Source organism: Prionailurus viverrinus, chromosome E2, assembly GCF_022837055.1.
Source record: "Prionailurus viverrinus isolate Anna chromosome E2, UM_Priviv_1.0, whole genome shotgun sequence".
NCBI classification, from domain to species: Eukaryota; Metazoa; Chordata; class Mammalia; order Carnivora; family Felidae; genus Prionailurus; species Prionailurus viverrinus.
In genome coordinates this window covers 44,989,572-45,003,109 of record NC_062575.1, presented here as the reverse complement: position 1 = coordinate 45,003,109, position 13,538 = coordinate 44,989,572, and the positions used below count along the sequence as shown (strand labels likewise).

The following is a 13,538-nucleotide window of genomic DNA, read 5'->3' as shown; positions in this document are numbered from 1 at the left end:
GTGAAGGTGTGAAGGAGGGGAATGTTTATTGGGGGGATGTGGGGAGCAGGGGAACATCACTGGCGCTCATACATCTCCCGTAGGATCTTCATGCTTTCTGAGTACCGAAGCTGGTTCCGATGAGATGCCTCCTTCCACCTGCGGTGGGGGTGGAGAAGCAGAGGGAGGACTCAGCAGTTGGGGCAGCGGCCATAGGGGTGCGAACAGGATGGGGATGCTCACCTCTGGCGGATGCGTTTCCAGCGCTGCATGTTGCGGTAGATGAGTGTGGATGGTGAGGGCTCAGGCTCGGAGGGCTGAGTGGACAGAGAAGCCAGGCTGGGTGGCCATGCCCGAGCCTCGTAATATATGCCCATAGCCCTGGGTCAGTTTGCATACCCACCTCATCATCGGGGGTACCCTGGGTCTCAGGCTGCAGCGGGGATGGAATTCGGGACCTGCAAGCATCACCAGATGGCCCAGCGGCTGTGGGTGGAGGCAGCTTGTACACATCGCGACTCTTGCCGCTGGTGACCTCTGAACTCTGGGGAAACAAGGGCCCCACCCCGGGCCCAAGAGAGTTAAAGAAGGCCAGCACTATATACTTCACCCCTCCTGCCTCATCCAGTGACAATAGACATGAGGGTCTCACAGGGGCCTGTCTTAAGAGCCATGCCAAAGGAGTGTCTCCTGTCCAATCCAGGGACCCCCATCCACCTCTGCCCAGCCCAGGGACCCCCAGTTACTCCTGCTCAGCCCAACGACCCCCATCTTCTCCCCTAGGCCAGGTGGCTACACCTTTTTGCACTAAGGACCCCTGTTGAGCCCCCCAGCTTTTGGTCACATCTATCTGCCCAAGGGAACCCTGTTCCCTCTCCCTCTCAGGCCAGGTAGCTGTATCCGTCTGGTTTAGGGAGTTCCATCCATACTCTCAGCCAAAATGTTCATATCTGTGTGCCTCATCAGACCAGAAATCACTGAGGGACAGAGACCTGTGCCTGTCTATCCCACTAGCTTTGGGAGGACACCCTGTGGTTATCTACCCACTGCCCCACTGGCTGCTGGGAGGGGGCCCACCACACATCCAACCTCCTCATCCTCAGGCAGTGGGGGCAGTGGTGAGCTGGGTGAGCGTTCTCGCTCGCGCACTGAGGGGCTGTTGCGCATCCAGGCACGGCAGATTGGGTACAATGGTGTGTTCTCACTGAACTGAGCCAAGTCCACACTCCGGTCAAACAGCTTGATCACATATGTGTCTAGGGTGATGGGAGGGGAAGGTGTGTGAACATCCTCCCATAGCTCCCCATCATGGCCTGCCCTCTAGAGTCACCGCCTACTCACTGGATCGCTGCGGCCCTCCCTCAGCCAGCCCGTCATCCATCTCCCTCCTCTTCTTCCTCCGCTGGTGGGGGAAGCGGGCGGATGGTCTGTGTGGGGCAGGAGAACATCAGGACCAGGGCAGGGGCTGGAGACTTCTTGTCAGTTGGCTGGGGCCCCTGCCACCTTACCGTTTGCCGGTAGATGCAATGGAACAATCCCTGTGGGGAGAGACAAGATGTCAGCAGGTGATTCTACAACAAATGCCTGCTTAAAACCCCAAAAGGCACCCTGGGAGACTGAGATGTTCACAGGGACCCCACAGAACTCTTAGACCCTGCGTCCCACCCACGCCTCCAGGGCTGGAAGTGCCAACCATAAGGAAACCTAAGCTTCTGCTGCCACAGGGTCTCTGTACATGCAGGGTGGTCAGGACTGCGGTGGAGGAAGTGTGGGGCAGAGTGGTCAGAGCCTGGATGAAGAAGGAAGTTATCCAGCACAAGCCCTCAGATACAGATCCCATTAACAAAACTTACTTGTTGTGGGTGTCCGAGGGGGTTTTCCCAGCTTCCTCCTCCAGGCGCTCCCTGCTAGTGGAAGAGAACTGTGGGCTCAGGGTTCCCAGGGGCAAGTGGGAAGGCACCAAGTAGCTTTTCCATTGGGCCCCTTCCTCCCTAAGCCAGCCTCTGGGGTCCTACCCAGATCCACCCAGCATGACCCATAACCCCTGCTGGGCTAGGTCCCAACCTGTCCATGTGACTCTTCTCCAGCAGACACTGCAGGACAGCATCAAGTTGGTTCCGGGCCTTGGCCATCTCCAACTCTGGGGAAGAAGATACCAACCAGGAGTCGGTTCTAAGGCCCACCGCAGGTGGGCAGCCAACTAGGCTGAAGGACATTCACATCCAAGCCTACGGCCGGGCCCAGGCACATTGGGCGGTGCAGTGGGCAAAGACAACTTGACGTGATGAGCAAGAGCTCCGGGTTCCAGGGTTGTCCCACGTGCTCATGTGTGACCAAAGTCACCTTACCTCACTGAGCCTGTTTCCTCAACTTGAAAATAGGTCTCCCAAAGATACCTATCTGCAAGGACCGTTTGAGGTTTAAATAAACCTATGTTGGGGCACCTGGGTGGCTCAGTTGGTTAAGTGTCCAACTTGGGCTCAGCTCATGATCTCCCTGTTCCTGAGTTCAAGCCCCGTGTCGGGCTCAGTGCTTACAGCTCAGAGCCTGGAGACTGCTTCAGATCCTGTGTCTCCCTCTCTTTCTCTGCCCCTCCCCCACTTGTGCTCTGTCTGTCTCTCAAAAATAAATAAAATGTTAAATTTTTTTTAAACAAACCTATGTTATATATGAATCTCTTAGCAAGATGCAATTACAATAAGATGTACAGAGTACTTATTATGTGCCAAGAATTGTTCCAAGCACATTACACGTATTAACCCATTAAATTCTCACAATAACTCTGGCAGGTAGATAGGATTATCCCCATCTTATGGATGAAGAAACTGAGGCACAGAGAAGTTAGGCTAGGAAATTGCAGGACTGAGGATTTGCACTCAGGCACTCCACAGCTGAAGTTATAAGGCAGAGACTCAAACTGGGTGCAGAATCTAGCTCCCAGATGTGGTCTGTTTGGCTGAGGCAGTGGTGTTATTTTAAATCTGAACTGAATCTAAATGGACAACATGTAATAATTGAGAGACTGCACCTAAAATATCCATTTTTGGCTCCCCCCCTGCCCCGTTCGAAATGAGATATGGGCCCACCTTCCTGCATTCCTGGCTCTGTTGGCCTGTGTGTTTGCCTCCCTTCATCATAGAACTTAAAGAGGTGATGATGTTATAAATATTCTCCTCTCGCCCTTGTGGGGTGTTTGCTCTCGTTCCAGCCAGTACCTAGCATCACTCTGGTCCAGGGCTCAAAGCCTGGAAGGGCGCTTGGGGACATGCTTTGCCAGCCCTGGGATGAAAGAGGCAGGGATTCCCAACAGCACGGAGGAGAGGCAGGGTGGGGGTGAAGGGCTGCAGGCAGCTGAGATACTAACAGAGAGCCCTGGACAAGAGCCCAGGTATAAATCATACATACCCACATCTCTTTCCCTAGGCCCTGCTTCTCTCCTGAACCTCAGACCTTGGGATCCCATGGTCTCCTGGATACCTCCCCCTGGACATCCCCTAGGCCCCTACCATCTACTGGGTCCACACTGGCCTAGTGTCTCTCTAAACTTTACCACTTTTCCTGGGCCCCCATCTCTGGGGTAGCCCCACTCCCCCAGTCCTTCACTGGGCCTCATAATAGACACCTCTCATCCTCCTCCACCCCAGCTCACCAACCCCATGGCCTGTCCACTTGGCCTCCTGAGTATCTCTCTGCTCTCTCCCTAGCCTGGTTCTCTCCCTTCCCCCAGGCTCCCAGCCTCAATCTCCTCCTCTGACCTACCCTGCACAACGTGCCCAGGAGACTCTTTGGAAAACAAACCCACCCTGATCCTCCCCTGCATAGAAGAGTCCACCACTCCGTAGTTCCCCAGGACTGAGTCTGAACCCTTTGGCCTGGTGTTCACAGGCCTCCAATGACCCTGCCTGCCCCCCCGCCCCCACCATCATCTGTAGTCAGGCCATTATATTTTACTCTTCCACTCATGATTTTTTTTTTTTTTTTTTTTTTGGAATTTGGGGGGGATCTTTATTAACTCACTCCTCAGTTCAAAACCCTCCTTTGGCTTCCCATTTCCCTCAGAACAAAAGCCAAAGTCCTAACTTGAACCACAAGAACTGTCCTCCTTCCTCTCCCTGTTTGCCATCATCTCACACTCTCCACCTGACTCTCTCTGCTCCAGACACACTGGCCTCTCTGCTGGGCCTTGAACGTGGCAGATGAGTCTTGCACCTCAGGACCTTTTCAGAGCTATTTCCTACATCTGATTTGCTGTTCCCTCATCTGTCCTCACTCCTTCTTCTTTTTTTTTTTTTTAATTATTTATTTTTGAGAGAGAGAAAGAGAGAGAGAGAAAGAGAAAGAGAATGAATGAATCCTAAGCAGGATCCAGGCTCTGGGCTGTCAGTACAGAGCTGGACGTGGGGCAGGAACTCATGAACCCTGAGATCATGACCTGAGCTGAAGTCACAGGGCTCAACGGACTGAGCCACTCAGGTGCCCCACCTTGCCTCACTCCTGATCTTACCTTCTCCTGTTTCGTTTTATTAGAACTTATACCATCTAACATCCTACACATCATTTTGCTTTTTTGGGGGTCTGGATTCCATGCCTCTCCCACCACCCTCATTAACATGCCAGTCCTGGGTTCCCATCAGCTCGGACCCAACCCAAAATGACTTCCTCTCTCTCAGCTTCGGTTTCCCAATCTACCACATTTCCTACTTCCTAGCATTACTGGGATACAGGGACTGGGAGGATTAAATGCTTCTCTGCACTTCAAGTGCTGAGCACAATGCTTGACTCATAACCACTGCTGGAAATGGGGAAACCGAGGCAGAGGCAAGAAGTGTCCTTTTCATTGTCACACGTCTCAGGATCCCCGGGTCTTACTGTGCCACACGGTCTGAGCCACCACCATTCAATCTCAACGCTACCTTCAACACAGACCGGGAGGGTTTGAAGATGGCAAGAATCGTTCAATGCCTGACATAGCGATGGTCAGGTGGGCGGCAGGAAGAAGTCGCGTGGTCCGTCTGATCGCGATAATCTTATCTATCGGGACTCCCATACCCTGATGGGTCCGGTGCTCCCCTACAGGCCCCCTACCTCGGGGTCCTCACCTGATTTCTCCACTTTCACCTTCACCGGAAACATGGCTTGGGTCTGAGGTGTGGCTAGCTGGGTCAGAGGAGGCCAAAGAGCCCAGGGTCATAAATGGAGGCCGAAGACTGACGGGAAGAGGTCAAAGATAAGCTTTGTGTGCGACCAGTCCCCCGCGCTGAGCAGTGTCCGGCGGCGACCGCCACTACAGCCGCCACCTCCTCTGTTTCCCTTCTGTGGGCGGGTCCCTTTGGCAATTGCTTGTTCCCATTTGGCAGTGCCACCGTCGATCTCGTCTCTGACCAATCGACACCGCTGCCATCTGCTCCCAGCTGTAAGTCCCACCTTTCTGAGGCCCCGTTTCCGGAAACAAAGCAACGGCATCCCGCGGTGCTTCCTGGGAGGTGTAGTTCTACCTCCGAGACACAGCCACGGTAACAACGCCTGCGCCGCGCGAGGCACGGTGGGAGACGTAGGATCAGGGGCTGCGTGAGGTTTCTCGGAACTTGTAGTGTTAGGAGCTTTGAGGAAAACCAATTTAGCTATTACCAAGATTTATTTAACCGTAGGAGTCCTTCTTGCCCCCGAGAAGAAGACAAGTCTGGAGTTAGGCCGGGTTCAACCTTACTGAGCACTTGCCAGGTGCCAGCTACCTGTTAATCTCTCCTCAGGAGCAACCATTTACTTAGCAAATATTTATTAGCGTGCCAGGCACTCTTCTAGGCACGGGGGACACTGCAAAGAACAAAACCGACAAAAATTCCTGCCGTAATAGAGCTTATATTTCAGAGGATGTAAGATTACAAGAAGTAAAACAGTTTTAAAAAAGTGTAATAAAAGAAAGAATGCAACCTCAAGGCACTTAGGGAGTACCAACGTTAAGGATTGAAATTTTAAGTAGGATGGTCAAGGAAGCTTTCTCTGATAAAGCTCTTGGCTATGTCTATTGCTGCAGACAACATCTCCTTCAGAAAATGGGAAACTTCCATTTACCACAGATGCTTTGGGTCTGATAAATTCTAAGAGGTAGTATTGATATCCACATTTCTTAAAAAAAAATTTTTTTTTAATGTTTTATTTTTGAGAGAAAGAGAGAGACAGAGCATGAACAGGGGAGGGCAGAGAGAGAGGGAGACACAAAATCCAAAGTAGGTTCCAGGCTCTGAGCTGTTAGCACAGAGCCTGATGGAGGGCTCGAGTCATGAACAGTGAGATCATGACCTGAGCCGAAGTTGGACACTAACGTACTGAGCCACCCAGGTGCCCCGGTATCCACATTTCTTTTTTTTATTTTTTTTTTTTTAAATTTTTTTTTTTCAACGTTTATTTATTTTTGGGACAGAGAGAGACAGAGCATGAACGGGGGAGGGGCAGAGAGAGAGGGAGACACAGAATCCGAAACAGGCTCCAGGCTCTGAGCCATTAGCCCTGAGCCTGACGCGGGGCTCGAACTCGCGGACCGCAAGATCGTGACCTGGCTGAAGTCAGACACTTAACCGACTGCGCCACCCAGGCGCCCCGGTATCCACATTTCTGATGAGAGTACTGAGGCCAAGTGGGAAATTAGAGTTTTCAAATTCACACACCCCCAGGACAGGATAGCAGCCCCTAGTAATGGAAGCATTGTTTCTTTCTTATTCTGCATCTGTAAAATAGGGTTCCTGAGCAGGAAAATTCCTATTTCAGAGGGTTCATAGAGTGAAGGATTGCACTACTGTGTGAAGCACTAAGCCTGGCACAAAGTGAGCATTCAATACACGTTTCTGAATATTAATAACCATTTTATGCTTCAACCTCCAAAAGATCCAGGAAGTCAATACAGAGGATTAGAGTCCTTTATTGGGGGATGTCAGCAAAGAACACAGGAGATGGGAACAAGTCTTAGGGGCTTGAGAGGGGCTTAGAGTAGAGGAGCCCATCCTGGGAGAATGAGAGAATGAGCAAGTCCCAGGCCTGTGTAGGAAGCTATCAGGGGGTACCTAGGGGTATGGTGAAGGAGAGATAGTCACCAAGGGCGCCCCAACGGGGCCGGTAGATCTGGAAGATGGTGATCCAGGTTGTGAGTACAATCACCCAGAAGAGGAAGCCCACAGCTGAGCGCCAGACATCTGTAAGAAGGAACAGGAATGGGTAAGGTTGGCCTCCAACTGCCCTCTGGTCTCCCCCAGACTGGCCCTCTCTTCTCTTTGGGAGCCCCAGAATTCTGAAACCTCCATCATTCCCTCTGGACACCCAATGGCCTCCCTTCATCTGTGTCCTAGACTCACAGCCTTTGATTTGGCTCTGCTCTGTGTAGGCCGGGACTAGGAACGCCTCTCGGAAGAACCAGAAGATATTGACCAACCAGAGAAAAGGCAGGAAAGCAAACCCACCTAAGAGAAAACAAAACAAAACAAAACAAAACAAAACAAAACAAAACAAAACAACAACACTGTAACAAAAGGCAGTGACATTCACCCCCGCCCCAAACTTCTACATAGAGGACAGAAGGCCCTCTCCCATGTCCAAGTTCAAATGGAGATCTCTATCAGAGATTTAGGAATTCTGGCTCCTCCCTGTGACCCAAAAATCTGACTCTTCAATCGTCTATTTCTCAGGACCCAGAATCCAGCCCCACAGCTTCCCCCCATCTCTTGGGACCCAGAAATTGAGGCCCCAGCTTCCTCTTTCCTCAGGTCTCAGACCCTTCCCTCAGACCCAGGAGTCCGCAACTAAGGACCCAAGAATCCAAGTCCCCAGGTCCTCTTCCCTCGGGCGCTCTAGTCCTGTCCCCGTCCCCTCTCTTCTCCTGGGACTCTAGGAATCGGCCCTTACCCAGGTAGTACTTCCGGCACAGATTTAGCTTCTCCTCGTTGGACACCCGCTCCAAGTTCATAGTTGCGCTGAGGCGGAGTCGTCCCGAGGGTCTGTAAGGACAAGAGCCGAGCCTTGACCCCAGGTGACAGATGCAGGGATCGCGAACAACCACGCCCCTATTACGACAAAACGGAGATAAAACTGAAGGGTGGGTTTGCTGAAAGAAGGGTACTCCGGCCCCCACCAGCAAGCTGACAGGGTTGAACGCTCTTCACGTTTATTGGGGTACCGACCCCCAACTCACCAGTGGAACCTATTTCCTCCGCTTGGAAGCCTTTGCCACATTCAACTCCGGACGTTTGCGCGAGATACCGCAAGTATCTCTGGAGTTTGTAGTCTTTTTCAGTGAGGCAACGCTGCACGCATGCGCCTTCGGGGAACTCCGGGAGGCGGGATTTTTGCGGGGAGGGCGCAGGTCTCCAACACGCAAGCGCAGCAGACGGTCTAGGCGCGCGTGCGGTGGAGGGAGGCAGCGACAAACTACACTTCCCAATGCTCTAAAGCAACGGAAATGACGTAAAGAGCCGACTGAGTTGGAGGGTTCGAGTAAAAATGGCTGAATATTTAGCTTCGATATTCGGGACTGAGAAGGACAAGTGAGAACGGGCGCAGGGAGTGGCCCCCTGCGGGGACCGGGGCCGGGACATTTGGTTCCCTGGTGGCTGGGAGGCGTTGGGCGGTGTTTCTGGGGTGTCCGGCCTCCCCGGCCCTCGGTTCACCTCTGTCTTTGCACCTCTTCCAGGGTTAACTGCTCTTTTTACTTTAAGATCGGGGCCTGCCGGCACGGGGACCGGTGCTCCCGGCTTCACAACAAACCGACTTTCAGCCAGGTGAGACCCGGCACGGAGCCTTGAGGGTTAACGCCTCCCAGCCATTCCCCTTCTGTTGTCCATCATCACGAGGTCCCGCCTTTTCCGGATTTCAAAGGCCCACCTTACCACCGGCTTTTTTCCTGTCGGGCCTCTGCGGGTTCCTCCGCTTCCCTCAGGTCCCTCTCGCCACGCCCCCGTACTTACGAACTACCCTGCTGGGCTGTCCCTGACTGCTAGGTTTCTCTTCTGGTTTCCTTAAGCGCAAGCATCGCTGATGCGCTCAATCAAGGTGCTTAGGCTTCTTCTCTGTTGCCTGGTCTCAGCCCCAACCTTCATACCCCACCCCTTTGCATGAGCTCAGGCCCCCGCCCCCTTTAAATTCTGTTCAGACCATAGTGCTGCTCAACCTGTACCGGAATCCACAGAACACCGCCCAAACCGCAGACGGATCACACTGTGAGTGAGGGGCCGGTCTTGGGGGCAGGGCAGACAGACCCCGGCAGGCCACCCCCTGATTTCATCCTGCCCCCTCCTCCAGGTCACGTGAGCGACGTGGAGGTGCAAGAACACTATGATAACTTCTTCGAGGTGAGGGTTGGCAAGGGATGGGTTGAGTTTCCTGTGGGCCAGGAGCTCAGCTGAATGCGTCCTGATCTTCCGCAGGAGGTGTTCACGGAGCTGCAGGAGAAGTACGGGGAGATTGAAGAGATGAATGTGTGCGACAACCTGGGGGACCACCTCGTGGGCAATGTCTACGTCAAGGTGTCTGCTTTCCCCCCAATAGAGCCTACAGGTGGAGGCATTTCAGTGTCACCACTGAAGCCTCACAGCTTGAGGTCCATCACCAAATCCAGCCCAGCCCCAGAGCTGCTGATTCCCTAAAGACTTCTGAGTTTGCCAACCCTGATCGATTTTTCCCTTAGTTTCGGCGTGAGGAGGATGCAGAGCGGGCAGTGGCTGAACTCAATAACCGCTGGTTCAATGGGCAGGCAGTGCATGCTGAGCTGTCTCCTGTCACCGACTTCCGGGAGTCGTGCTGTCGGCAATACGAGATGGGGTATGGTAGTACGGGGGTGGGATGGGCGCCAGGAGTTCCAGACTCCTGTGTGTTGGGAAGCTGTCATCGACGGCAGCGTCCTCCATCCATCTGTCCCCTACCCAGGGAATGTACCCGGGGTGGCTTCTGCAACTTCATGCACCTTCGGCCCATCTCCCGGAATCTTCGACGTCAGCTGTATGGGCGAGGACCCAGGCGCAGGTACCTCAGGATCAGCTTGTCAGGATGTCTCATACCCTAAGGCCTTTGTACCCTGGGATGGACCTTATCCTATGTCCCCATAACAGCGTGTCTCTTTTAGATCCTAAGACTAGTTCTGAGCATCTTCCCAGGACCAGCGCCTAAATCTCAACCCCAAAACCAGCTGGAACTCCAAACCCCCAAACCCAAGACCAGTCTGGATCTCCAATCCAGAGATCAGTTCCTGAGCACCTGTCCTGATACCACTCAGTAACTCTGGTTATTTCATCACCTGCCCTGCCCTACCCCAGAACTGAGAGGCAGGCCTGGGGAAGTGTGCAACATTTTTCACAGCTCTAACCCTCATCTCTCCTCTCCTGTTCCCAGGTCACCCCCAAGGTCCCATACTGGTCACCGCCCCCGAGAAAGAAACCGAAGACGTTCCCCAGACCACCGGCATGGCCGCTTCTGAGACCCTGGCTCCCTTGACCTCCACCCCTGACAGGCATAAATGTTCCTGGCCAGAACACCTCCTGAAAGCTTCCTTACCTCCCCAGCGCCGTCTTCCCCAGGCTCCGGGGCTCCGTGATGTTAATCTGTTAAACACAGGGACCTTCCTTTACCACCCTTCCCCTAATAAAGTTCTGTATTGAGGGTTTAGAACCTGTTAGCTTGAGCCTAGCTGTGGGCTGGAGTTTCCTTCCACCCCCGCATCTCCTGACGAAAAGGGGAAGCGGGCTGGGCTCTGGCCACAACTTCAGCTGAAGAACTTCCAGCAACAGGTGGGAAAGCAGCAGGCTCAGGGCCCAAGGCTCTAGAAACCCCTCAGTGGGACCCGTAGCAGTGGGGACGCTTTTGTGCTGGGAACTTCAGGACATTTCTCGAAGGCTTCTCAAGGGGGAGGTGCCTGATTGTGGCAGGTTGGAGGATTCCCAGCCCGGAGGAGATTGGGGTTAGGAGCTAAGGTAAGGCCCCTGGGAGTTGAGTGGGAGTCTCCAGAGGGTGAGGTCCGGGTGCTCCATGCCAGCTCCCCTGAGGTGGGAGTTCGCGATACCTAATAGTTAAGCTTACTGTATGCTAGGTGCTGTTCTAAGCAGTTTACTTCTAGTAATGGTTTTAAGTCTTCGAAATAAACCTTTGAGACAGGTACTGTTCTCCTGCTTTAGGGATGAGAAAAGAGGTAAGGAAGATGGCAGCGGTGGGATATGAATCCACTCTGTGGTTCCTGAGTCCTCATTCTAGCAATCTAGAGGCCTTGGTGGTCCTTCTAATAACGGGTCAGGAGCTGGACTAGGGGCTGGGGGTGGGGGGCGGTAGGTTCCCCGTCTTCCAAAACGGTTTGGGTATCCCAAGCCCCCACATCACTGCTTCCTTCTTCTGCCCCGGTTTCCTGGAAAGTGTGACAGAGGCGCTGTGGCCGGAAGTTCTGTGGTCACGGCCCCCCAGGCTACAGACCCCGCCCGGATGGGGCCCCTACGCCGCCTCCTGACTGCGGCACTACTTCTGGCTCAGGCTGCGCCTCAGGAGGCCTCCCAGCACTGCGGGCGCCTAGAGTACTGGAACCCTGATAACCGGTGCTGCAGCAGCTGCCTGCAGCGCTTTGGGCCGCCCCCCTGCCCGGGTGAGGAGCAGGGGCCGGGGTATGAGGGCGGAGCCAGGAGGTGATAAGGAGATGGGGAAGGGACGAGGTCTGTGGATTATTGTCTGTGAGGCTTCCTTCTGCGTGGGGGCGGGCCGGCCCTATGCAGATAAGACAGCAGGGGCGCTGAGCCTGTGACGGAAGGGATGGTATGGGTTACGTTAGTGCCACGGCGAAGTGGTCCTGCCAGTGAGAGGGGCCGGATCTCGGCGGTGTTCAGAGGGTGGGCTGTGTGGCTAAATCGGGAGTGGGTAGGGCTTGGTGCCGAAGCGGGGCGGGGCCTGTGTAGAGAGGGTCTTGAGCCTGCTTGGCCAGTGCGGGGAGGGTGGCACGTCCACTGATAGGGTGGGTGAGTAGAGTACAAGGTCGGGATAGGACAAAGGGGAAAGGGCGTCGTTAGTGCAGAAGAGGAGGGGCTGGGCGGCCACACGTGAGACTTTGTTTCCCACCAGACTACGAGTTTTCGGAAAACTGCGGATTCAATGATTTTGCCGACCACGTGACATACCCCTTCAAAGAGTGTCCCTTTGGGCAGTGCAACCCCGACAATGCGGAGCTATGTAGCCCTTGTGGCGCCGGAGCCACGGCCCCCGCTCCCGCAGGGAGCAGGAGCGGAACCCAGCGTCGCTGCAGAGAGGTGCGGGTAGGCCCCGGAGGGCCTGGGAAGGGGTGCAGCCTGTCTGGGAAGGGGTGCAGCCTGTCGGAAGCGGGACAGGGGCTGGGGGGCGTGGTTTGGGGTTAGGTGGGCGGGGTCTGGACTAAGGGAGGGAGTGCAGTCCCACTGAAGAGAATAATAGGGTTGGGGGAATGGTAGTATCAGGAGACCTACCTGGGTTAGGGGGTGGGTCACTGGTTCAGGTGGGGATTTGGTCCCACCGAGGGATATAAGGATGGGAGGTTCAGGCTGAGCGGGGGCAGAAGTGGGTGGGGCACGCCTCCAGCTTTACTCCAACCTATTTGCAGAAGCCGGTCCCTCCCAAGGAGCCCTGTCCTCTCAAGTCTGGGAAACCCAGAGTCTATAGCTCCCAGGAGCCCAGCCCATCAGCGATTTCCAGTGTCTCCTGGACACCTGAGCGCAACGTCACTCAGCAGGCCTTGCCGAATTTCGCCCTGCCAGTGGTGCTGGTTCTCATGGTGCTGGTTCTGCTGGTGACCTCAGCAGTGATCCTTCTGCTTGCCCAGCGGTGTCACCGCCGGGCAAAAGTCCTCCATCCCTACCCCGGCTTGGTTTGTGGCGACACCAATATCCATACGGTCTTCTCCTTGCCCTCGTCCTCTCCAGGCTCCCTGGAGGCATCAGATGCAGGGGATAAGGTCTCTCTGGTTCCACTCCTGGGCAGAGGTTAGTCGGGGACGTGCCAGGGAGGGAAAAGGTGGACTAGAAGATTGCCCTTCCTCTTCCTCACCCCTCCATTTGTCTCCCAGAACTGCCGAGTCTGGCATCACAGCCCCTGTCTCGCCTCCTCGATGAGCTGGAGGTGCTGGAGGAGCTGATAGTGCTGCTGGATCCGGAACCTGGGCCAGGTGGGGGGATGGCACGCGGCACCACGAGACACCTGGCGGCGAGGTACGGAGTGCCCGCTGCCTGGTCCACCTTTGCCTACTCACTGCGACCCAGTCGCTCGCCACTGCGGGCCCTGATCGAGATGGTGGTGGCAAGGGAGCCCTCTGCTTCTCTGGGGCAGTTTGGCACACACCTGGCCCAGCTGGGGCGGGCAGATGCGCTGCAGGTGCTGTCCAAACTTGGCTGATCTGGGGCTTGTTCGGCCTACTCCTCAATAAAGTTTCCCATGAATTGCCTGCTGCCTCTGGGCCTCACTAAGGTGCCCTTTTGAAATACGGTCTTAACTGGGCCAAGACCCAACGGGAATCCCCTCATCCCACCATGCGCAACTAGACCAGATGTGGGAGCCGGCCTCGTGCCTCTGGGCACCCA

The 13,538-nt window shown here is 54.7% G+C and overlaps 4 protein-coding genes across 11 annotated transcripts; 2 read left to right on the top strand and 2 right to left on the bottom strand.

The window, feature by feature from the left end:
• Nucleotide 1: 1 nt before the first annotated feature.
• LIN37 (lin-37 DREAM MuvB core complex component) lies at nt 2–5,394 on the bottom strand. 4 transcript variants are annotated; one of them, XM_047836951.1, is made up of 9 exons: nt 5,079–5,394; nt 2,044–2,119; nt 1,833–1,886; nt 1,488–1,517; nt 1,321–1,406; nt 1,069–1,235; nt 383–523; nt 223–296; nt 2–138 (listed from the first exon to the last, which is right to left on the bottom strand). In XM_047836951.1, the coding sequence occupies exons 1-9, from the start codon at nt 5,110–5,112 to the stop codon at nt 57–59; spliced, it is 744 nt and encodes a 247-aa protein (XP_047692907.1). In that variant the 5' UTR covers nt 5,113–5,394; the 3' UTR covers nt 2–56. The 4 variants fall into 4 exon arrangements, with proteins under 4 accessions (XP_047692907.1, XP_047692908.1, XP_047692909.1 ...); XM_047836952.1 differs by having other exon boundaries at nt 1,833–1,883; XM_047836953.1 differs by lacking the exon at nt 5,079–5,394 and adding an exon at nt 4,893–5,072.
• Nucleotides 5,395–6,875: 1,481 nt separating this feature from the next.
• PSENEN (presenilin enhancer, gamma-secretase subunit) lies at nt 6,876–8,308 on the bottom strand. Of its 2 annotated transcripts, none has more exons than XM_047836970.1 (4): nt 8,159–8,308; nt 7,873–8,030; nt 7,326–7,430; nt 6,876–7,166 (listed from the first exon to the last, which is right to left on the bottom strand). In XM_047836970.1, the coding sequence occupies exons 1-4, from the start codon at nt 8,197–8,199 to the stop codon at nt 7,027–7,029; spliced, it is 444 nt and encodes a 147-aa protein (XP_047692926.1). In that variant the 5' UTR covers nt 8,200–8,308; the 3' UTR covers nt 6,876–7,026. The 2 variants fall into 2 exon arrangements, with proteins under 2 accessions (XP_047692926.1, XP_047692927.1); XM_047836971.1 differs by having other exon boundaries at nt 7,873–7,964.
• Nucleotides 8,309–8,334: 26 nt separating this feature from the next.
• On the top strand, nt 8,335–10,626 carry U2AF1L4 (U2 small nuclear RNA auxiliary factor 1 like 4). 3 transcript variants are annotated; one of them, XR_007147509.1, is made up of 9 exons: nt 8,335–8,510; nt 8,657–8,744; nt 9,116–9,182; nt 9,265–9,314; nt 9,390–9,488; nt 9,650–9,783; nt 9,889–9,984; nt 10,071–10,233; nt 10,351–10,626. XR_007147509.1 is itself a non-coding variant. In XM_047836963.1 (8 exons), the coding sequence occupies exons 1-8, from the start codon at nt 8,467–8,469 to the stop codon at nt 10,089–10,091; spliced, it is 585 nt and encodes a 194-aa protein (XP_047692919.1). In that variant the 5' UTR covers nt 8,337–8,466; the 3' UTR covers nt 10,092–10,224. The 3 variants fall into 3 exon arrangements, 2 of the variants coding, with proteins under 2 accessions (XP_047692919.1, XP_047692917.1); XM_047836963.1 differs by lacking the exon at nt 10,351–10,626 and having other exon boundaries at nt 8,337–8,510; nt 10,085–10,224; XM_047836961.1 differs by lacking the exon at nt 10,071–10,233 and having other exon boundaries at nt 8,346–8,510.
• A 164-nt stretch (nt 10,627–10,790) lies between these two features.
• IGFLR1 (IGF like family receptor 1) lies at nt 10,791–13,402 on the top strand. Of its 2 annotated transcripts, none has more exons than XM_047836928.1 (5): nt 10,791–10,928; nt 11,362–11,584; nt 12,055–12,239; nt 12,566–12,944; nt 13,028–13,402. In XM_047836928.1, exons 2-5 carry the CDS (start codon nt 11,428–11,430, stop codon nt 13,351–13,353), a joined length of 1,047 nt encoding a protein of 348 aa, XP_047692884.1. In that variant the 5' UTR covers nt 10,791–10,928; nt 11,362–11,427; the 3' UTR covers nt 13,354–13,402. The 2 variants fall into 2 exon arrangements, with proteins under 2 accessions (XP_047692884.1, XP_047692883.1); XM_047836927.1 differs by lacking the exon at nt 10,791–10,928 and adding an exon at nt 11,099–11,240.
• Nucleotides 13,403–13,538: the final 136 nt, after the last annotated feature.

What these genes read in the sequence shown, in the direction of transcription:
- LIN37 (XM_047836951.1), bottom strand. Translation starts at nt 5,112, where the DNA reads ATGTTTCCGGTGAAGGTGAAAGTGGAGAAATCAG. An exon ending in CCCTCGGACACCCACAACAA is followed by an intron (nt 1,518 to 1,832) that starts GTAAGTTTTGTT and finishes CTCTCCCCACAG; the next exon opens with GGATTGTTCCATTGCATCTA. An exon ending in AGGGTACCCCCGATGATGAG is followed by an intron (nt 297 to 382) that starts GTGGGTATGCAA and finishes CTGTCCACTCAG; the next exon opens with CCCTCCGAGCCTGAGCCCTC.
- PSENEN (XM_047836970.1), bottom strand. Translation starts at nt 8,199, where the DNA reads ATGTGGCAAAGGCTTCCAAGCGGAGGAAATAGGTTCCACTG. An exon ending in GGAGGAAATAGGTTCCACTG is followed by an intron (nt 8,031 to 8,158) that starts GTGAGTTGGGGG and finishes TTGTCGTAATAG; the next exon opens with GGGCGTGGTTGTTCGCGATC. An exon ending in GCAGAGCCAAATCAAAGGCT is followed by an intron (nt 7,167 to 7,325) that starts GTGAGTCTAGGA and finishes TCCTTCTTACAG; the next exon opens with ATGTCTGGCGCTCAGCTGTG.
- U2AF1L4 (XM_047836961.1), top strand. Translation starts at nt 8,467, where the DNA reads ATGGCTGAATATTTAGCTTCGATATTCGGGACTGAGAAGGACAA. An exon ending in TTCGGGACTGAGAAGGACAA is followed by an intron (nt 8,511 to 8,656) that starts GTGAGAACGGGC and finishes CACCTCTTCCAG; the next exon opens with GGTTAACTGCTCTTTTTACT. An exon ending in GGGCGAGGACCCAGGCGCAG is followed by an intron (nt 9,985 to 10,350) that starts GTACCTCAGGAT and finishes TCCTGTTCCCAG; the next exon opens with GTCACCCCCAAGGTCCCATA.
- IGFLR1 (XM_047836928.1), top strand. Translation starts at nt 11,428, where the DNA reads ATGGGGCCCCTACGCCGCCTCCTGACTGCGGCACTACTTCTGGCTCAG. An exon ending in CCCAGCGTCGCTGCAGAGAG is followed by an intron (nt 12,240 to 12,565) that starts GTGCGGGTAGGC and finishes ACCTATTTGCAG; the next exon opens with AAGCCGGTCCCTCCCAAGGA. An exon ending in GGTTCCACTCCTGGGCAGAG is followed by an intron (nt 12,945 to 13,027) that starts GTTAGTCGGGGA and finishes TTTGTCTCCCAG; the next exon opens with AACTGCCGAGTCTGGCATCA.